The sequence below is a fragment of the Poecilia mexicana genome, unplaced genomic scaffold (assembly GCF_051168715.1).
Source record: "Poecilia mexicana isolate PSO_F unplaced genomic scaffold, ASM5116871v1 scaffold_23, whole genome shotgun sequence".
NCBI classification, from domain to species: Eukaryota; Metazoa; Chordata; class Actinopteri; order Cyprinodontiformes; family Poeciliidae; genus Poecilia; species Poecilia mexicana.
This window is the reverse complement of record NW_028263392.1, coordinates 22,268,508-22,290,529: the sequence shown is the minus strand read 5'-3', so window position 1 is coordinate 22,290,529 and position 22,022 is coordinate 22,268,508. Positions and strand designations below refer to the sequence as shown.

General features: G+C 46.4%; 2 protein-coding genes and 1 long non-coding RNA gene across 4 annotated transcripts; 2 read left to right on the top strand and 1 right to left on the bottom strand.

Annotated features, from left to right (window-relative positions):
• Window positions 1-122: 122 nt before the first annotated feature.
• ldah (lipid droplet associated hydrolase) lies at window positions 123-5,025 on the top strand. 2 transcript variants are annotated; one of them, XM_014975876.2, is made up of 7 exons: window positions 123-347; window positions 910-1,025; window positions 1,088-1,216; window positions 1,319-1,488; window positions 1,560-1,800; window positions 4,257-4,339; window positions 4,419-5,025. In XM_014975876.2, exons 2-7 carry the CDS (start codon window positions 917-919, stop codon window positions 4,605-4,607), a joined length of 921 nt encoding a protein of 306 aa, XP_014831362.2. In that variant the 5' UTR covers window positions 123-347; window positions 910-916; the 3' UTR covers window positions 4,608-5,025. The 2 variants fall into 2 exon arrangements, with proteins under 2 accessions (XP_014831362.2, XP_014831363.2); XM_014975877.2 differs by lacking the exon at window positions 910-1,025 and having other exon boundaries at window positions 126-347.
• A 154-nt stretch (window positions 5,026-5,179) lies between these two features.
• rin3 (Ras and Rab interactor 3) lies at window positions 5,180-14,848 on the bottom strand. The gene is made up of 15 exons (XM_088003420.1): window positions 14,590-14,848; window positions 14,246-14,369; window positions 13,133-13,445; window positions 12,950-13,061; window positions 12,780-12,852; window positions 11,942-12,033; window positions 10,772-11,870; window positions 9,991-10,168; window positions 9,747-9,918; window positions 9,288-9,403; window positions 8,997-9,183; window positions 8,698-8,829; window positions 6,040-6,206; window positions 5,839-5,953; window positions 5,180-5,673 (listed from the first exon to the last, which is right to left on the bottom strand). The coding sequence occupies exons 2-15, from the start codon at window positions 14,275-14,277 to the stop codon at window positions 5,396-5,398; spliced, it is 3,066 nt and encodes a 1,021-aa protein (XP_087859546.1). The 5' UTR covers window positions 14,278-14,369; window positions 14,590-14,848; the 3' UTR covers window positions 5,180-5,395.
• On the top strand, window positions 14,752-15,640 carry LOC148152647 (uncharacterized). Its single transcript, XR_015762193.1, has 2 exons — window positions 14,752-14,890; window positions 15,222-15,640. It is a non-coding gene; the product is annotated as an uncharacterized LOC148152647 (long non-coding RNA).
• Window positions 15,641-22,022: the final 6,382 nt, after the last annotated feature.

Genomic DNA, 22,022 nt, shown 5'->3' with positions numbered 1-22,022 from the left:
TTTTTCTTTTTTTAGCTCTTTACCAGTAGGGGGCGCATCTGATATCCAGTTCTTCTTTCAGAAACCTTTGCGCACCTTTCAGTGCTCCATGGAAACGTCAGCTTTGTGGGAAACACGTGACCATGAGCAGGATTTTCTGCTAGTCTAACATCAATTGATTAAATCCAGAATCTTCTGACTTCGGCACTTTTGGTTCTGACGGCAGAAATTCCGAGTCTCTGCTGCGCCTCAAACGCAGCAACTCAACAACTTAGCTAGCCAATCAGAGAGCAGTAGCATGACCAGACCGGAAGAAGAGCTCTGATCGATCATGATCGATGACCAGCTCGTTTGACCGTATTTACCAGGTAAGCTCTACAAGATTGCCTGAGCAGACTCCTGGACCGGTCCAAACGCCAGGTTTCCTCCAGAACCGGGAGAACTTTTGGGTTGGTGCTGTTAGACATGGTGATGCGTTCAGGGACAGTTTCGCTGCTTTAATTTCTTTCTTCTGTATTATTTATTTAGGGAATATTGTTCTGTAGCAAAATCAGAACCCGAATCAGAACCGTAACTGACAGCCAAGGAGAACATACCGGTCCAGGAAGAGATCCGGTTCTTGTACAAGAATCAATCCAGAATTCACAGATGAATAAAAGCTGATAACATCAGAGCAAAGGTTCATTCAGTAATCTGCTGGAATAACGCGAACCTTTAACTCCATCATTTCTCTCTGGTCCAAAGTCTCCTGGTGGACCCGGGAGTCCAAACCCGTCCAGAACCTGTCTGGATTCAATAAATGAATCAATACCATGATCAGGTTCTGCAGAGAATCCGGTCCAAAGACGACAACGTCAGTTTGAAAGCGAAACCTTTAAGAGTTCCGACCGATCAGAACACCGGACTAACGGGAGGTTCTGGTTCCGGCAGGCCCAGGATGGAGACCCAGTCAGAGTTTTTCTTCTGCAGCGGAGCAGCCACCGAGGTTCTGAAATTCGGTTCTTTTCAGCTGTCAGGAGAAAAAGTGCTGCTGCTCCTCATCCCAGGTGGGTCAGAACTTCCTGCTGGGGGTCCAGATCAGCTGATCCAGTACTTCCTGTCCCCACAGGAAACCCCGGGGTCGTGGGCTTCTATGAGAGCTTCATGCGGACGCTGCACGGCCTGCTGGGAACGCCCGTCTGGGCGGTGAGCCACGCCGGCCACTGCGCTCCTCCGGACTCCATGGACCTCGTAGAAGGTAGGTCCGGTTCTGGCCTCAAAACCTTGTTGGTCCGGCCTGGTTCTAGCAGCAGAAGTGGGTCGGACCCGGTTCTGATGGTTATGTCTGCTTGGGGTCCAGATGGTGCGGCGGCGGCGCGACAGGACGTGTTCGGACTGGACGGACAGATCCGACACAAGCTGGCTTTCATCCAGGACCGGGTCCCCAGAGGAACCCGGTTGGTTCTGGTGGGCCACTCCATTGGCTGCTACATGATCCTGGAGATGATGAGGAGGAGCCCCGAGCTGGAGGTCCGGAACCAGAACCGGAACCAGAACTGGGTCAGGTCTGGGTCGCGCTGACCCGTCTCGTCCTCCGGCAGGTCCTGAAGGCCGTGCTGCTGTTCCCCACCATTGAGCGGATGGCCCAGAGCCCGCAGGGAAAGGTCATGACCCCGGTGCTGTGCCAGCTGCGCTACCTGGCCTACCTGCCGCTCTTCCTGCTGTCGCTGCTGCCGCAGCGCGTCGCCGCCCTGCTGGTCCGTCTGCTGCTGCGCGGCGTGCCGGCGCTGGACCCATGCGTGCTGCGGCCGGTGCTGGACATGTTCTCTGGAGACTGTGCAGGTGGGTTCTACCGGGTCTCTGCGAGCGGTCAGCATCTTCCTCTGCATCACGCAACCTCCTAAATCTAGTGGTCTGGCTTTTACCATAATATTTTTACTGCAAAAACACAAAATGTCAGCAAATGTCTAGTTTTTAATATCTCAAAACACTTGAATTAAAAGAAAACCAACTTAAAACTAAGCTGTCAGCAAATGAAGAAGCTTTTCCTGATTATTTTAAAAATGCAGCGGCAGATTTTGTCACAAAGTTATTTGCTGTCAGAAACGTTCCAGTTGTTTTATCGATATGCAGGAACAGTGACTGTTTCTGATATGACATGAATACTAGACCCTCACTGAGGCTGAGTCCGACTTTATGTCGCCGCCATCTTGTATGTGGCAGCAGATCGGAGCTCCTTCAGTCCTGTTCTGTGTGTTTCAACCGTTTTACGAAACAAACTGGATTCGTTAGGATTACCTTCCCCAGGTAAGGATGAAAGATCAGAATTACTTTGCAGCCAGAAATTCGGTTCTAAACAACCGAAAAATATTTCCTATGTAGCTAAATTGGCCTGAAATAACCGCTGATTGTTAGCATAGCAGCTAACGTTTTCACACTGTTTTCTAATGAGAGCTGATGAGAAACCGCTGCTAGAGGAGAAGTTCATTAGAAACCAGAGGATTTAGTGAGGAAAGATCAGTCAGGATCAGAGCTGGAGCTGCTGCTCTTCAGTCTGTTTCCAGCTCAGCTTCTCCATGTCGGTATTTAGCTATAAAGATGCTACGAGTCAGAGCCCAACATGCTGAAAATGGCTTGTTATGAAGGTGAAGGAAACATATACGAAACATATCGTATGTATTTTCTATTACACTTTTGGATCATTTCTCTTTTATCCTCGGCTTCAGCCTGTGAACCAGGACGTCTCAGAAGTCATTGAGTTCTCCCAGTGTGACCAGCAGACTGAAGCCTGTGACCAGTGCTCCCAGTATAATAAATAAATAAATCTGTTTTATTGGATACTTTTATTCTTTCACTTTTTGGGTATTTTTAGGAAAAATATCTCAATATGAAGTATTAATGTATTAATACAGCTCATGTAATGAAATAAAAATAATTTACTCTGTTAGAATTATTTTCACTCTTTGTCTTTGCTGCCTATAGCAGAGTTGACGTATCATACTGTAATAATGTTTTCCAGGAAAAAACAAAATCATGTCACTAATGTTTTACAATGACCGATTTATCAAAGCTTATTGTCTTTACAATAAATGGTCAAAAGAAAATTAAAAATTTTTTGCTTCATATCTTGAAACATTAAATGTACATTAAATTATGGAATTATGTAAATATGTTCTTTAATTTCTATCAAAAACATTGTGCTCTTTATTCAGAAATGCCCCAAAACAATTAATCACATCAAGTTAGAAACTCTCTTTAGTCATTTCTCTGATTGCCAAATCTCACACACACTAATATGTGTGTGTGAGAAAATGTGTCAATGACAGGAATTAATTTAAAGTACTTTGTAGAACGGCACTTTGTGACATTCGGTCCATTTACCTATTAGCTTACTGGCACATTGGCCACATTCAATATGGCGGACGCTGTGACGTATCGCAGCAACGGGCCGACCCGCTTTATGAGGGGTCTAGTATTCATGTCCATGTGGGCAACCGCCCAGGGCAGCATTTTGTGTGAGGGGCAGCCGGTAGAGGTGGGACAGCTTTGCCCTGTGTATTGTCTTGAAGGCAGGCCGCCATGTTAATCTGTTCCACATAGCAAAGGTTTGAGAAGCTATGTGGTTCATTCAGTGTGATAACTAAAAAAAACAATTGCTAAGAAGTATTTTTCAAAGCATGTTCACATGTTTAAGGTTAATTACTTAAGTTAAAGTTTGCAAATTATGCTGATGCCCAGAGTGAGAGTAAAATGAAGATTGAAGTCCTTAAACATTATAGTTTAGTAAATTGTTGATATTGAGTACCGTATGCAATTAACACAGTGGCCTCATTTCTTATGTACTCAATGTTTGATGCTGAAGCTCTATTGGAGACAAAGTGGTACAAGATACTAAAGATTCGGATATTATAAATACATTTATTTGAAGACATTGGAATGTCTGCACATTTTAAAGCCCTCATGTTTCAGTTATTAGAGCTCAGGGAAATGTTTTATATAATAAGATTTTGTAAAAAAAAAAGGACAAACTGGATGACCTTCACACCACAAACACCCACAACACAAACTCCTCGTTAGGAGGAAAGGGGCGCCGGGAAGGCGGGTCGCCCAGGGCACCAAACAGGCTAGGACCGCCTCTGCTCAGGAATTACTGAGCTAAGCAATATTTCCTCCAGAGACTGAAGTACGGTGAGATCCAGTGATTTTGCTGAAGGTTTGATGCTCTGAAACTCAGACATGATGAACGTTCTCCCTCTGCTGTACGGCTCTCTCCTTCATGGTTCTGGTTCTGGTTGCAGTGAACTCCATGTACCTGGGCGGCCAGGAAATGAGGATGGTTCAGGAAAGAGATAACGTTACCATCCAGAAGAACCTGGACAGGGTAAGAACCCGTCTGTCTAGGTCATAAACGCCTCACCATTTCTATCAGAACCTCAAAGTTCTGCCTGTTTCTGTTGCAGCTCATTTTCTATTATGGAGCCACGGACCACTGGTGTCCGGTCAGCTACTTCCAGGACATGAGGAGGGACTTCCCGCACGGAGTCATCCGGCTGTGTGAGCGAGGCATTCGGCACGCCTTTGTCCTGGATGCGGGGCAGGAAGTGGCTCAGATGGTGGCCGCGTGGATCGGCGGGTCTCTGACGGCGTGAGCTTCCACGCCTGAGAACCCAAAACCTGGCAGGCGAAACGGCCCACCTGAATGTTGATCCCTGACCAACTCACACACAGATCAGCTTCAGGCCTGAAGCTTCATCATCATGTGGGGAATCAGAATTCAAATTGTTGTTTGGCTCATGCAATTAATAGATTAACCAATAATTCATTCAATTATTGATAAATTAATTCTGTGGTTGTGGCAGCACTAGAAATGTTGAAATCTGAATTCTGTGGGACAAAATGTTGGACTTCAGTTCATGTTCATGGCAATCATTAGTAAAACTAGAAACTTGGATAAAGAGCTAATCAGCTAGTTTAGTTTTTTATCCAACTAAACCAGCAGTTAGCAGGTTAATGAATCAGATTTTTAATCGGCCATTAATGAATGAAATAAAATGCATTTGAAATTAATTATTGAAATTATTGTCACTATTTTAGCACTTAATGAATTTAACTTTAAATTTTATTTCTCCAAACTAAATTTATTTTGAGTAATAATCACTTTTAAATGATTATTCCTATTAATATTTATTGTGTGAACAGGATGATCATCATCAGTAAGCCATTCTGGGAGGTTATTGGTTTTTATTATAGAAAGAATGACCGATCCAAGTCCTCAGAACCAGAACCAGGATCTGGACCAGTCCTTCTGCGTGTTCTGATCCATTTGGTCCAGATTCGGTTCTCCAGGTTCTCCTCAGCTTCAGTTCTAAGGTCAAAATACATTCCTGCTCTGTCATGCAGTTACCATGGCAACGCTCTGCCTCAGATGCTTCAAGGGTTAAAGGTCAATCAGGGCTTCCTCCTCCTCCAGTTTCCCAGGACTGATGATTTGGCGGTCCTCACCAGGCGGAGGAGGAGGCGGGGCAGAGGGACAGGTCCGGACCTGGGGGGGATTGGGTCGGTCGGGCCGGACCTGGAGGGTGCTGGGTTGGTCGGGGGGGTGGTAGAGGAAGCAGTAGGCTCCGGGCTGGCAGCGGTTCTTGACATTCAGGGCCCGGTCTGTAGGAGCAACAGGCTGCAGGACTCCATCCACAAAGACGCTCAGCGTGAAGCCGGCTGGGAGACAGAGAGGACAGGTCAGAACCTCCAGAACCTCCAGACTCTGATGGTCCATTTGATGGTCCACTAGTCAAGAAGTTTTTCCACATCACAGCTGTGTTTTCGATCCTGATGGGGAACAGGAAGTGATGTCACATGTGGGAGGTAGCAGCAGACCGGTACCTTGCTCAAAGCGTGTGGCGCACTGCTCGGTCAGCTCCTGGATGCTTGTCGTGGGGAGGACGCCCAGAGTTTTCGGGTTGACGCCGATCTCAGGACAAAACACAGTCAGGAAGTCCTGCAGAGGAACAACCACAGCATTTCAACGTCAGGCAGCTCACCTGGACCCTCTGCATCCCCTGGGTCACCTTGTCCCCTTTGTACCCGAACAGAGTCGTGGCCGCCCGGCTCCTGGTTGAGGGTCCGTCGCCTCTCCCAGCGGTGGATGGAGTCCTGGACCTCTCTGCTCAGCTGCCGCGTCGCTGACCTCTGCTGATCAAACGTCTTGATGTGCTCCAGCGCGCCGTAGGTGGTGGTCAGGTAGTAGGAACCTCAGACACATGGACAGGAAGTGATGTCACTGAGGACCAAGTCCTCGACCAAACCACAGAGTTCAGTTGGGAAGATCTGGACCTGGAGACGCCTCACCACCAGCTTATGGTCAAATTCAGGGTCAAAGGTCACCACCAACTGATGAAGTGATTCAAAAGCTGGAGTTTATAAAGCATTTCAGAAAACCCAGCTTTTATTTTGGCAGTCCCTGTCCTGTTTTTGGCAAATTAATTTGCACATCAAATTAAATATTTAAAACTAAACATTTAGCTCTGAGCTTTATATTTAAATATTTAGTTATAAACTGGGACAATTATAAAAGATGAATAACATGATGAAAATTAACCACCATTTTCTGCCAATAAAACAAATTTTAAATTATTGTTCATTTTTGACCACCTTTCCAAACGGAGCCTCAATGTTCAGAACTGCGACTCCATTTAAGCCCTTTTGGCGCCGGTTCGACCCGGTCCTATTGGTGCCATGGGCCTGGTGGTTTTGCATTCAGCAGGATACGTCACATAAATCGATCTGTTGCTACAGTTACCGAGGCGACCGCAGGACAGTTTCCTTCTTGGGTTTCCCATCCTGTTTTTTCTGTGTGCGCTCATGAGTGTGGAAGCTGAGGGAGCTTTCCATTTAATCAGGGGTGAAAGTAGGGGGGTACGGTCGGGGACCGCGTCCCCCTAAAAGATTTAGCGGGGTTCACAGTACCTGAGAGAGGAGCGGCTGTCTGCTCTAAAGAATCAACAGGTTCACTGTGCAGCCGTGACTGACTAGTTTTTCAAGAACAATCTAAAACACGACTTAATCAGTTAAATATCTTTATTCCCATTTCATATAGTTTCTGAACTGTTCGTGCTTTGCCATAGCAGGTCCAACACGTCGATAGCGGAAGGTTTTGAGCCACCAGGAGGCTGAGACCAGCAGGTCCTCTGACTGGCTTAAAACGTTCAGAACTTTATTAAAGAACAAAAATAAAACATCAACTAAACGTGTTCAAATTAATGACCCAACAACAATAATAATCTCAGTAATCATTGTTTCTACTAGGTGTTGGGCAATTCTGTGCGTTTCGGTTCCATTATTAAAATAACGAACAGAGCAGGAGCTTAAAATGAACTAATCAACCAGCGCTGTGTTCATGAGAGGATTATTAATGATCACTACATAAATATCAAGCCTGCAAACCTGATATCGTAACGGACTGAATGTTTTTAATGTAGTCCCTGCGCAGCTCACGGCGGTTGCCATGGCAACGGGCGTGCTTCACCCTGTATGAGGGTTATTTTACCTTGCGCCTGAATTTGACCTTCACAGCCGCCGTAGTTTCTGGACATTCAATAAACGATAAACTTGGTCTGTGAGTCGTTCACAACCAAATCAAACACGGTAAATATGTTTCATTAAGTATTTAACAAACAAATGGCTTCTACCGCGATAATTATGTGAAATTAATTGTCTAATTTAAAATAATAGTTTTATTGCTCTCTGGCATCTCGCTTCGAGTCTGAGAGGCTTTTCCTCTATCAAACTATTTTTTTGCCTCTTATTTAGTGGAAATATTGATGTTGATGAGACTTTCTCTGAAATGATAGCTTCTCATTTTCAACAGTGGAGCTATAAAGGTTGAACAAGGTCATCATTCACAAATGACAGTGAAATAAAATCCAGTCCAACATCTGGTTTGAGGTGATTCCTCTGGATCCTGTTGGAGGAAAAACATCCCAACTTCAGCAGATGAGCTTTAACCTCACAGAGCTCTGTGGTTCCTCCTGTCATGGAAAACTGGGATGCTCTCCATGCCATGATGTTCAGGATTTAGGTCTCATGGCATCTCAAGGTGTCAACATGGCAGCCAGAGGGCTGAAGGAGGAAATACAGCTTTATTTTGTAGCAATTAAAGAGCTACCAGCTTTTATCACTTCGCAAAAAAATTAATCAGCACAGAAACTTTTTGTCATAGTTCCCCCAAGAATTTAAAACTACTTTCACCCCTGCATTTCACCAAAAAAAAAAAAAAATCTCATCTGAATGTCGAGCTGGACTACCGCTACACCAGGTGGGATTTCCCAGCTGGAGCGACGCCAGATGTGGAAATCCCATCGTTCACAGCCTGGCAAAACTTCTGATTGGTTCAATTGGAGAAATGTTATTTACATTTACTATTAAAATCTTTGGCAGAAGAGACGATTGTAATCCCAGTATAGATTAGATAGATTATGACGAGAATTTATTGATGCAGCATACTGAAAGTCGAGCGCTCCTCTGACCCAGAGATCTGGTCTTTGTCCCGCCCCCACAGCCAATGAACCAATCAACAGCCAACTCCAGACCGGCCCGGTTGGAACCGCAGCTCTCGGGGTTGCAGGGAGCCGGGCGGTACCGGGCTGGAAGTGCTAATGCAAAGTCGATCAGCCCAGCGTCAGCCTGGGTTCTGCAGTGCAAAAGTCAGGAGGAAAGATAGACCACTAACTTCCCCTGCCCTACCTTCGCCCTGGGTGAGCGCCGGGTCCATCAGCTCCATCATGTATTCCACGTCCAGCTGCAGGGCGGCCATGTTGGACCGGGCCAGGACGTACATCATCACAGGCAGGAAGTCGTCGGCGCCGTGGGCCCGCCCTGGACAGATGGGACATTAGAGGACAGTCCAGTCCAAATGGGTTTAGGTGCTCCCTGATTCAAGGTTCTGGTTCTGAACCAGGGCAAGCTAGAATTGCATGGAACCGGTTTGGACCCGACATTGCTAATCTGCTTTGGGGGTGATCTAAACACTGAGCGGTTCTGACCTGGGCAGCTGACGGACATGGAGTGGTAGATGAGCCTGCAGGCCTTCAGCAGCAGCTGGATCTTCCTCTGGGGGGAATACTCCTGGTGCAGCTTGCTCAGCTTCAGGCTGATCCGCTCCATTGCTGCCGCCTCCGGGATGGAGGTGCAGATCCCCAACGCTGTGGTGGTGCTGGCCAGGACCACGGCCTGGGGTCAGGGGGACAGGGACAGACAGAGGATTAGGGGGCAGGTAACTTGAGGGTGTAAATACTGTGAGCAGGCTCAGTGGGGGTGTGAATATTTTGTCCCACCTGGTTCTGCTCCAGCTGCCTCCGGCTCTCGGTGTGCAGCCTCTCCAGGCTCCGGTAGATCGGTTCCTTCAGCGGCTTCAGGACGCTCTTACACAGAGCCGCTTCCACCAGACTCTCTGCACAGCACAGAAAGTACCTCACTCTACTAGCTGCTGCAGACAGCACCAATTATTTCCACATTGCCTAGAGCTCGTGCCTCTTGTTCTCCACTCTTTTTAATGAGGCGTATAACAAACTGCAATGATTGTAGTTTTATTAAAAAGGCAACTACCCCTTAACTGGAAGTTCCCACAGTGCAACAGAGTTAAAACAAACTGACTTCTTCTATGGAAATGAAACTGAACACAAGAAGCCTATGATCTGGTTAGTCACAGGAAGCATATTTCAGTATCATGATACGACAGGAAATGACAGAGGCTGCAGTCAGTGGCTCTGACAGCGGCCAGAGGTCAAAGTTACCCAGCTTGTCTTGTGTGTATTGATGCTGAGGCTCCAGCAGAGCCTGCAGCTCCGTGCTCTGCAGGAGGTAACTTTTCAGCTGAGTCATCATCTGTCTGATCTCCTGCAGAAGCTCTGTGGACGTCATATGCTTGGACATTGTCTCCAGGGTGAAAGCTCTGTGGTCCTTGACCTGAACACAAAGTGAAGGAGATTCAGGTGGTTAATGGGCCGATGAAGGTTACAGACCCCTCACCATACTCACCAGGTTACCAAAGTAGCTAACAGGGTCTCTGGCCAACTCAATGATTCGCTTGGTGAGGCGGCCATCATGGCAGATGAGTCCAGTAAGGACAGTAGAGAGACGGTGGCGGGCTCGGTCCAACATGATAGTCGGGGTTCTCCTGACGGCTGCTTTGGTGCAGCTCCTGTCTGCAGGAACCCTGGATGGAAGACACAGCAAGACATCACTTGCCCAAGTCTGCCTGGGTGAACGAGTTGGGCACTCCTGTTTTAAAGCCCTATGGCCCCCAGCCTTCTGTGTTGCCATGGGAACACGTCGATGCATCACAACCATGGTGATCATGTTGCATGCCAGCCGTGGTACAGCTACTTCACTGCTACACAACCAAAACAACTAGAACCCAACTTTGCCTCCACGACCATCACTGACCCTCCCCTATGCTGACGCTGTTCCTCACCAGGCAGCGGGTTTGTGAAAAGTCATACACTATGTCCCAGAACAACTTATCCTCATCACACATTTCTACCAAAATATGACGGCAATGTGCTGGAAGAGTCATGTACGCAGTCATGATGGACACTGGATTTCACACCGTAGATCTCCAGTAAACAAATCCCAAAGCAGGAAAACATCAAATGCATCACCAGATTGATTTTTCTCAACACTTTCATTATTTGTCATGTTGAGACACACAGAACAGGCCAGCAGACATGGAAAGGCCGGAAACTCGACTGAGACTGGCACTAAAGGATTTAAGCACCCAACCGGCCCTTACTCCCCCCCTCCCCCCCACAAGACCCACCTGGGGTTTGCATCCTGCTCCTGGTTAAGTTCTCCCTCTTCCTCTGTGCTGCTGGTTGAGCAGGAATCGAGGTCAGCTGCCAGACCAGCAGCCCCCTGTGGCGAGTACAGGGACACATCTGGGCGCTGAGTCGGTGAGGGAGGGGGAACTTTCATCCCTGTACTCTGATCTGTTAGTCCTCCAGCTGCCTGGTTGGAGCCCCCAGCTGAGTTGGCGAGGGACGGCTTAGTCCTTGGAGGCGGGACCGGGCGAGACGGCTTTTTTATTGCCAGAGAAGATGTGGAGTTGGTCTTTAGCGTGTCCTCCTTCCCCAGCTTCAGCTCTTGTTCCTCCTGCGCTTTCCTTTTCACCACCTCCTCCTGTTCAGCCTCCTCGCCCAGCAGACCTGCCCTACTTCCCCATTTCTCCTTCCTCTTTTCTCCCTCAGTGTTCTTTGCAAGATTTTGTCCGTCCTCCTTGGCTGGCAGCTGGCATCCTGAGGTACACTGGAGAGGGGCAGGAGGTACTGTCCCCTGGGGCAGCTGGGGGGCAGGAGGTACTGTCCCCTGGGGCAGCTGGGGGGCAGGAGGTACTGTCCCCTGGGGCAGCTGGGGGGCAGGAGGTACTGTCCCCTGGGGCAGCTGGGGGGCAGGAGGTACTGTCCCCTGGGGCAGCTGGGGGGCAGGAGGTACTGTCCCCTGGGGCAGCTGGGGGGCGGTAGGTCTCGGCGGTGGAGGCGATGTTGACTTCCTCACTTCTTTCTCACTCACTGCTCCTCTTCCTTCCTCTTTTCTGTCAGATTCTGGAGTACCAGAAGACGTAGCTGGAGGTGAGAGAGGAGAGGAGAGAAGGCCTGAAGTCAGGCCTGAAGTCAGGCTGGGGGGCCGGGGGGGCGGCCGTTTGGGAACTTTGACCTGTGGAGTTAATTTCTTTGACGTTTCTCCATTCTGCAGGGAGGGGGTAACTGCTTCACTGAGGAAGGACTGTGGTTTGGAGACGGAGGATTTTCTTTCTGAACTGGGCCCCTCCACAGGCACTGGGTTGACATACAGGTAGGAGTTGGGCTGAACGGTCCAGTCCGGGTTCTGAGGCCTCTGGTTCAGGTCAGACATCCAGAAATCTGCAGCACAAGCATTCAGGAAATGTTTAATGCCTCAGAGACGATGAAGTGAAGCAGACGGGTTTCTTTACCTGCACCCAAAGCAGAAAGGACCTCCAGGTCCTCTTCCCTGGTTGCCACGGCAACAGACAGAGGTAACTTCAATGGCATCGCAAGAATGTCTCTGATTGGAGGATCAAGTTCATAAAAATCACAACTGGATTAAAGAAAGCTTTACATGATTATGGATCCACATTTTAACTTTAGAAAGTACAAAATAATCAGCTTAGCAGAGGAAATGGCTGATAAAGCAGAAAATACGGCTCATGATGAATCATCTGGCAGAATGGTGCATCCCCATCCGTCAATTTAAGTCATTTGATTTTAAAAACGGTCAACAGTTTTACACATCAATTACTAATTATAGTTTTACTAATAGTAGTAAAACAGGAAATATCTGCAAGATCAGCCAACATTTCTAGTTTGTTTAGGAAGCAGGTCATAAAAATATAAACAAAAACCTGCAGTTTATATCAGCTTCCCTTAGCTTAGCTTCTCTTAGCTTAGAATAGCATAGCTAGGCCTGTCATAACAAATTTTGCTGGATGATAAATTGCCATAGTTGTTGTTTTGATATGCAACAGTAATAATGACAAAAATGCAAGAACAGATTCTCAAGGATCAATAAACTTTAAATTCTAATGAACATTTAAATGCCTGAACTGGAAGACATTTGAAAAATCCAAAATAAACAGAAACAAGAAATAAAATGAATAAGTTTGTGTAAACAAAAAAGGTTGAGACCAAAACACCAGGATAGAAACTTTTATCATTCAGTTTTTGGTAAAAAGAGAAAAACAATAAATAATTGATTTGTTTATTGTGACAGGCTGAAGCCGTAGCTTAGCTTCCCTGTTGTGTGTGTTTTACCTGCTGGTGCAGTAGAAGGAGATCATCTTGAAGACGTCGTCAAAGAGCAGCGAGGATCCCTCCAGGTGAACAACTGAGAACAGGATCAGGTACAAGTTACATCAGCTCGGTTCTCACTCCGCATGACGAAAACCTGGCTTCGTTCTGTGCTGATATCATGTGACCCATACAGGTGTGATGCTGTTGGACCGCCACGCCGCGTACCGCCGGAGCGCCGCCTTCATCAGGCAGCCGGACCGAGATCATGGTGACCCGATCTGCTGCAGCATGAGCCAGGAACGTCTGCAGAACATCAGAGGAACGTTAGAGGGAACAGAAAGGGAACATCAGAGAGGGAACAATTAAAGTCTTACCCCTGCTGGCTGGTTCTCCAGGAATCTGGAGGCGGTGTCTGGACTCAGGCCTCTGGGTTGCCACACTGAGACGCTCCCCAGCAGCCGGTCCAAAGAGCTGAGCAGACACGGACCGGGGGGAGGGGCTGGGACAGGGTCAGAGGTCAGGTCGGGGGGAGGAGAGGAGGAGAGGACGATGGGAGAGAGTGGAGGAGGAAGAGGAGGAAGGAAGGCCGCTGGGAGCTGGGAGGATCTTAGGAGGGGGTGCGGGGGCTGGGGCCGGCCCGGCCTGGCGGGTGGAAGGGAGGATGAATGGCTGAGGGGGCCGCTGTGGCTGCAAAGAAGAAGAAACATGTCATGAACCTTGACCTAACAGAGCTGAGCCCTTTTCTTTTGGAGCTCGTGATCTGGATCCAGGAGGAGTGATACTGCGGGTCAACGACTGATGCATTATGGGAACAAGAACTCTGATAATCAGTAACTGATGGATGGATGTTCAGATTATTCTATCAAAACATTTTTCACTTTAAAAACATAAATGAAGGAAATCCAGAAATGAAGATCTGAAAATTTAAAGTTACCAACAGGAGGCGGTTCTGACAGACCGGACCCGACCCACCAACAGGTTCCCGTCTCAGATGAATGCAGTTCTACTAATCATCTGCTGGGCAGCAGAACCGGATCCAGACCGGATCCGGCGCTGTGATCAGACTCAGTCTCCAGGATTGAGAAGTTTTCATGGCTTTTGATGAAGCCATGAAAACTATTTATTCCCAGAATAAATGTGGATTAGCGAGTTTCTCTTTCTGTAGATCAGATTATGGAACAAACTGAACCGGACTGAGTTCTGGTGCAGATCTGGGTCTCCGTCCAAGTTTCTGAATGTCTGATGAAAATGTTTCAGCAGTTTTGATGGATTTTATCCTGCAGTTCAAGTTCCAAGAGGCAGTAGAATGTTCTGGACCCGCTGCTGATCCACGGAGGAACTGAGTCATCACATCTGTTCCTGCTGCCACAGGCTCCGTAGCACCCCCTCCCCAGTTCATAGCAGAACCTGCCCCCCCTCTGGTTCATGTTGCTCCTTGCCCCCTGGCCCCCTCCTCAGTCTCCTCCACGGCCACCTCAGGAACTCACCCTGCGTCCTGGGGAGCTCCGCTGGCCTCCATCAAGCTTCCAGAGTCCGGCGAGTCGACGGTTCTGTGTCTCTCGGCTCCATGGGAAACTCCGCCTCCAGTTCTCCTCCTGTTGCTCACTCGGGCTGAAAAAGGGAAAAACAGCGAGGCAGCAGGAAAACGTTAGTCTGCTTCAGCCCTCCCTCACTCTGTGTCTACTTCCTGAACTCAACATGAGAAAGGAAGAGGCCAAACACTTTGGTCAGACTTCCTCCCACCGATTCTGCCTTCTTTCTCTCTAAGCATTCTCTCTGCTCCAAAGCTTCAGTCAGACCAAAGTCCTGCTGTAATTTTAGGTCGCTGTACCTTTAAATATAATGTCTCTAACTGAAACTCGTCCTTTTCTCCCCCCTCCTCTTTGTGGTTAAAGTTTTCCAGATGTCTCCTTCCAGACTGAGGAATGTGTAACTTTGATTCTGCAGGCCTCACTCTTCCAGCGCTCGTCCTCATAGAAACTCACTGCTCCTGCTTCATCTTCCTCTTTCTGGAAGATCGCTTCTCACTGGAGGTTTCTCTGCTCACAGTGAAGCACAGTGAACAGCACAAATGACGCTGTTAGCAGGACTCCCTGCCTCAGGACGCAACCAGAGCTAGCATCACACGCTGAGTAGGAAACAGCAAGAAATGTTGCCATAGTGCAGTGCTTCTCAATTCCAGTCCTCACCGCATGTTTTAGATGGGCCTTTTTTCCAGAACAGCTGATTCAAATGATGGCATGACCATCAAGTGCTGCAGAAACCTGTTAATCACCAGAGATACAAACCAGGTGTGGCAGAAGGGAAACGCCTAAAACATGCAGGACAGGGGGCCTGAGGACCGGAACTGAGAAGCACTGCCATAGTGACAGCTGTAGGAGTTTGCATGGTCACACACCGCATTACCCCTCCCTCACTCTCTCTCTCTCTCTCTCTCTCTCTCTCTCTCTCTCTAATGCATAGAGCAGCCGAGTGTGGGGACTGTGCAGCTGCTTCCTGTGTGAATGTCTCTTTGCCTGTGGACTCTCAGCGGTTCTGCTCAGCGAAACATGACAGCCAGGTGTGAGTGACCTCAGCCGTGTGTCAGTGGCAGCCAGTCGCCACTAGAGGGAGCGAGGGCACAAACCAAATATCTGGTGGACAGAGAAACCGAAGTCCCTCATGATCCGGTCCAGTCCTCGTCTCCTCTACCTTTTCTTAGTCTCAGTCCAGCCTTCACACCTGGATGTTTACCGTCCACTTTATTAGGTACACCCTGGGTTCGATTCTTTCTTACTGTTTATTCAATGTCACATGCTGTTTTTATTTTAATTATGTAAAGCACTTTGAAATGCCTTGCTGCTGAAATGTGCTATACAAATAAAATTTGATTGATTCATTCATTTTTTCTATAGAAGATCAATAAATATTGTTAGTTCAGGTTGAACAATGTGATGTGAATATCCAGTTCCTCCTCCGGTTCCTCCAGTGTCTCTGGGGTCTGCTGCTGCTGCAGGGTTCCTCATGCTGGACCAGACACACAGCTCTTCTTCACACCAGAGGAGTTGTTGTTGGTTAAAATACCAGCAGATCAGCGACTTTCTCCATTGGACTCAGACAAACTGGTGGGTTGACTTTAACCCCTCCACATAAAGTAAGGGTTGCCAGCACTTTTCAGCTTTAAAGAACATCAATCACAGAATGAAAATATGATCGAGAGGGGCTGTTCTTTCTGCTTACATTAAACTAAGGGCCACTAAGATTAGGTATGTTAATTATAAGCAAAGATAAAACAAAAATCTACTAGTTAAGACTGGATAGGGGAACAAAAGGCTAACTACTGATAAATGCTATGCTAAGGTATGGTAAGCCAAGTTAAGACTGGCTAAAATAAGATAAACAAGGCCAAGATACAGGAAGACAGCAAAATTTATGGTTGATTAAAAAAAATGCAACATAGAAAGTTCAGGTGAGGTAAGATAATGCAAACCAAAATAACCTAAGTCAGGGTGGATATAATAACAATAAAATAATTAATTTAATTTCCTATGCACTTTGTTAAAAATCTCCTACACATGTAATTGCGGAGGATAACAGTCAAAGCACAATGTTAAAACACTTTATTAAAAGTGAGTAAAATCAATGACAAAATCACACAAACGCAGAATAGACTTGTTTGAAAAGTATAGCTTGGTCAGAGGAGCTATATATACTAAGCTATGATTTGAAGAGCAACTCTATGGTAACAGAAATCAAAAAAACACAGATTAGAAAAACTAAGATAGAAAACTAAAATAAACCTGGCTAGCTTAAAATAAGACAAGCTAAGCATCAAGTTTTGTTGAGCTTATGGTGGACCCAAATGCAGAGGCATAGAATAAAAATGACAACAAAATCTTACAATAAAGCAGCAAAACACAAAAAGCAGGAACAAACGGGAAGTTAGTACAGAGACAATCATGACGGGCGTCACAGAAGGAACCAGACAGGAGGAAAGCTAAAAGGAAAAACTGATTATGATTGGCTAATGGGCTGCAGGTGTGAGGGACAGTACACTGGTAAGGCAACGAACAGCAACAATGAACTACTAAACGCAAAGAATAAAACTAGAAAGGCATTGAACTGAACAGAAACAAGACTGAGAACAAATCAGATCAGAAAACCCAGAACGACCAAAGATCCTGACACCAAGATACTGAAAGACTAAATATAGCAGCAAACTCTAAGCTAAGGTGAGCAAAAAATAAAAAAAATACACTGATATGAGATGCAGAGATAAGTCAGGGCAAGTTGAGGAGAGAAACACTAACATAGGTAGGACATGAGTCAGGATGCGATCATTAATTTAAGGTAAACTACAAAAGACAAGGCCTTATAAGATAAGACAGGCTAAGCTCAGGGAAGCTAGGGCAGTAAGGTAGGATAAATCAAGCTAAAATTGTCATGATGGGTTCCAACTTTCTAACCCACATGCAGAAACACCAGGCGGAGAACAGAAATCAGTTAAAGGGTTTATTGAAAAGAATAACAAAACAATCAGAACTGCGGGTCCAAGCGGCGGCAACAGGGTTCTGGATCACTGGAGCAGAAGAAAAGTGAAGGTGAGTTTGAGGAATGTGTGGAATGAGAAATGTGAAAACAGGACTGGTCTTACTTGGGTTTGTGGAGAACTGAGCCAGGAGGAGGTTACTATGGTTACCAGGGTGGAGATCAAGGTGGAGGGCTTGTTGCTAGGCTGACGGAGGGACAGTGGTGGAGAACGGACAGGTAAGTTCTTGAGTTTCCAGATGAGAAGAGCGACGGAAACAGCCAACTTGAGAGATCCTGGAAGGTTTGGGAAACGGTGAGGGCTAGTGATGGGCCTTCTGAATCCAGGCTTCGAGGCTTGTGTTGTCTTACTGAAAACCACGTGACTGGCAACAAACGAAGCCTCGCATTGCATGGGTCACGTGACTGCTTCATTTTGCGTGTCGGTTTTCAAAATAAAAGCACGATGAGCCTTGCTGTGTCATGGGTAGTTGTCCATTTGGTCTCTCATCAGAAGAGAATATTTGTCTTCAGTGGCCAAATAAAATGAACATTGACCAACATAGTTGATGTGTATTGATGATGGCACTCATCAAAATGTAATGTTTGTTACTGGTTTTATCAATTGTAGGTTATGTTGTTTTTTTATAACTATATTTTTGTGATTTTATGATGTAAATCTCTTTGAACTGCATTGTTGTTGAAACGTGCTACACAAATAAACTTGATTTTCTTAAATGGAGCCAGCAAGAGGAAAATCTGACATCTGGGAATACTTTGAGATAAAATACTGCAAGGTCACTGTAAAAATCTTCTTAGATAATAATTAACCCTCCACCTCCCAATTTCTCACCTTCTGCAAAGTTCCACTATTATTTGTAGTCTGATTAGCAAAGATATATCAGTCTTGCACAGCAGAAACAGATTTAATCTTGTTGCAGAACTAAAATTCAACATGTAGCCAAATATGGGGGATCAGAGCCAATTAGAAATCCAAAAAAAAGCGAATGTCCCAACATGCACTGCACTCTCAAGACACTAAAACATCAAATGTCTTTATTGTCAAATCTGTCTATGATATAAAAGAAAACCCAACACAACCACTGACGTTCAACATAAACCAGGATTAGATTGGCTAGAAATCATTTTAATAATTAAAACATATGACAATTAAATATGGTTTCAGTGATTCACCTGTTACTAAACATGAGTTTGATGAAAACTTAGTGACAATACTACATTTAGTAGTTTTTGGAAGTATGATCCAACTGAGTGACAAGGCTGTTACAGTTTCACCAGCAGATGTCACTAGTGAGTTTTGCAAACCAAAGGGCTGGAAAGGTTCATTGCTTCATGAGGCTTCATTTGCCCATCACTAACGAGGGCGTCAATGGAACTCAGGCATCTGTGGGTAACATCCACGACGTCACGAGGGTTCACCTGAGGAGGAGGCACACAAAGAATCACTAGGAAGTTCACAACAAGGTAACCACAAGGAGAAAACTCTGAGGCCTGAAGTACCATTACTGGCTGACACTCTGGCAAAGAAGTGTTGGCTGCTCCTTCCTCTTACACTCCTCCAGATGATCAGATGACTTTCAGGTGTGCAGGTAAACCGGCAGCCGCCTGTCGTGCTCTCCAGAAATCAACCTCTTGGCGCCCTCTGGTGGAGAAAGGGGGAAAACAGCAACCAACCCTAACCCAGCCTGGATTGAACAAAAATAAGATAAGCAGAGGTGAGTTATGGTCAGGTAGGCTAATACAGGGAAAGTCAAAGATATGAAAAGTAAATCAGTTAAGATTCAAGGTAAGGCAGGCTAAGCCAAGCAAAAAAAAAAAAAAAAGGGAGATGGAAACATATCAGCTGAACCAGATTAGACTGGTGGGTCTGTGTGCCTTACTGGAAGCATGAGAAAAGTCAGACTCCAAAACTCCAGCGGGGGGCGCTCTCTGCTCCATGCCAGCTTGAACCTCTATTTCCTGTTTAGTACATCCATGTTGCACCAAGATCTGACTTTGTGCCGACTCTAGAACCGTCTTTCTGTGGCTCTGAAAGTTCAAGTCAGAGGTTAAACCGATCTCCCGCTTCTAGCTGGAAGAACTGAAGATGTGCGTTGACATAGATCTGTAACTCTAGATTTATTGCTCTAGATCAGGGGTGCCCAAAGTCGGTCCTGGAGGCCTGGCATCCTGCATGTTTTAGTTTTCTCCCTGGTGGTAGTAACAATCTTCACAGCATGTCAATGTTCTCAGGCCTTTAATGAGCCATCATTGGATCCAGGTGAGCTAAACCAGGGAGAGAACTAAAACACGCAGGATGCCGGGCCTCAAGGACCAACTTTGGACACCCCTGCTCTAGATACATAACTCTAGATCGTATCTCTTTAATAACTTCAGTTTCTGTTCAGAAAATTTTGTCTCATGTACCCATTTATCTGTTCTCAGCATCTGTTCAGTGACCAGACGGAGTCAAAGGTCACCTGGTGACATCATAATGTAGTGCTGTGTATCATCGGCGTCGTCATGGTAACTGCTCTTATTTCCTGTCATAACCTGAGCCAGTTATGACACACATACAGAGAGAGGTTCGAGGACTGAGCCTTGTGGAACCCAACATGTGACTTCTGTCAAGCGACAGATGTGATGTTTCCTATTGAAAAACTAAATCCCAGTTCTTTATGTCAGACTGGAACCAGTCCAGTACTGGAGCAGTCTGGTAAGCTAGCCTGCCAGCTTGTGTTTGTGGTGTCTGAATAGTTTTAGAAACGCCGAGTTTGATTGTTTCTGAATGAACTCAGATTGATTTTGTTTTGCATTCATGTTGTCAGTTACAGTCCAAGTCCCATCAGAGTTCTTCAAAGTTGTGGTGGATATTTAAATGGTTGGGTTTGGTTCTGTCAGAGTTTTAGTTGCTGTTCATTCGTTGAAGTCTCTTCTTCATTCTGTGGTTTCTGGAGGATAAAGAGTGTTACTGTGACCAATCACAGCTGCTCCTGCTAGCTGCTAGCTGGCAGTGTTCTTCCTCCAATGAGACTTTGCAGGTGAACCATCAATGCACTGACCACACAGGTAAGCGAGGAGGAAAGGACAAACGATGCTGATGATCACGATGCTTTTAAACAGCTCTGCTCAACATGTGAGGATCCATTGTTGCTCTTTCTTTGCTGTAACTCTGCTGCTGCCGCCTCCACAGCGATGCGTGTTGCATTAACGCCGAGGTGAAGAGTGGGAGGGAGAGGGCAAACCGAGAGGTACGAGAGGATGGAGAGAGCTGCAGAGGAAAAGAGTGTGTGGGAGACTGAGCAAAGGATAGATAGATAGATAGATAGATAGATAGATAGATAGATAGATTTAAGTAAATTGGATCAGAAAATAGAAATGTTGGTGAATAAAGGGTAAAGAAGGGAGACAGAGAAAGAACAGATGGAGATGGAAAGAGGGAATTTTGTGGCTCTGAAGCCTTTAAAGCCCTTAAAGCTGCAAATGGGAGGCAGAGAGAAGGAGAGGAAGAGAGGAGCGATGGAGGGAGGGGAGGTAAATAAAAACTGGAAGGGAGAGCAGGAGGAGGAGGGTTTGCGTCGGTGTGTTGGTTGGCAGAGAGCGCTTGTCAAAAAAAGAGAAAGAAAAAAGCTTCCTCTGACAGAAGGCATGATTCACAGCAGAGAGGGAGGGAGAGGAACACCAGAAAAACAGAGCTACGGCGGAGGAAGAGGAGCAAGAGGAGGAAGACGAAGAGGATGCAGCAGAGGAGCAGAAGATGGTGAAGACGAGAGCAGAGAGCCGGATTCACAGACGGCTTCAGCGACCGAGACGACGATGACGAGGGCAACAACAACGGCAAGGTTCAGACTCTTTAATCGATATGGGGCAGAGGGAGGGGGGGTCGGCAGGTGGTGGCAGCAGCAGGAGACGCTCTCTGCTATCAATAGGCTCCTTTGACACAGATGGACTCTTCTGAATCCGCAATGAAATGAATTATTTGAAATGGTTTCCATTTTAAGGCGATTGCGGTTCGACTGGTTCTGAGCGACTTCATCCAACTTTCCTCCTCTGAGGTTCTGATGTCATCAGAGGGAATCATCCGTCATTCCAGTTCCTGCTCCAGGATCCAAGCAGCTTCCATTGGAAACTATGTCATCAGGCTTAATCCAACTTCACCCCCCCCCCCCCCACACACACAGCTCTGTCAGTGTGTGAGCGCGGCTGTAGGTGTTCCTCTAACTTCCTCAAAGTTCCCCACAGGAATCACCAGGACGTCTAAATTTAACACTGCTGTCCAGAGACACAAATGTTGAGATGTGATCTTTAGTTGTTCAGCTGCTGGGATTATGGATCTTTAGTCATTTAGAACTAAATCTTGGAAGGGATTCAATGGGAAGATGGTCGTTCATCATTCAATTCAGTTTATTTAAGAAGTGCCACTTCACAGCTAATATCGTCTGAAAGAAAATCATCAGAGATTCTGATTGGTTCCAGTTAATCAGTTCAGAAAGACCACTCCTCCTGACCAGCAGGAGGCGCTGGCATTATGTTGTTGACTATATAGCAATTCCTCATGCTGAGTATGCATGTGGCGACAGTGGAGAGGAAAAACTCCGTTAACAGAAAGAAACTTCCAGAACAAGAGCCAGAACTGGGTTCAGTACCAGCAGGTTAGAGACGACAAACCAGAAGAAGAACCAGATGATGTTGGATTATTTCTGATATTCATGAAAGTAAAACATTAACAGTGGAACCATCAGGTGGTGGCAGCATCAT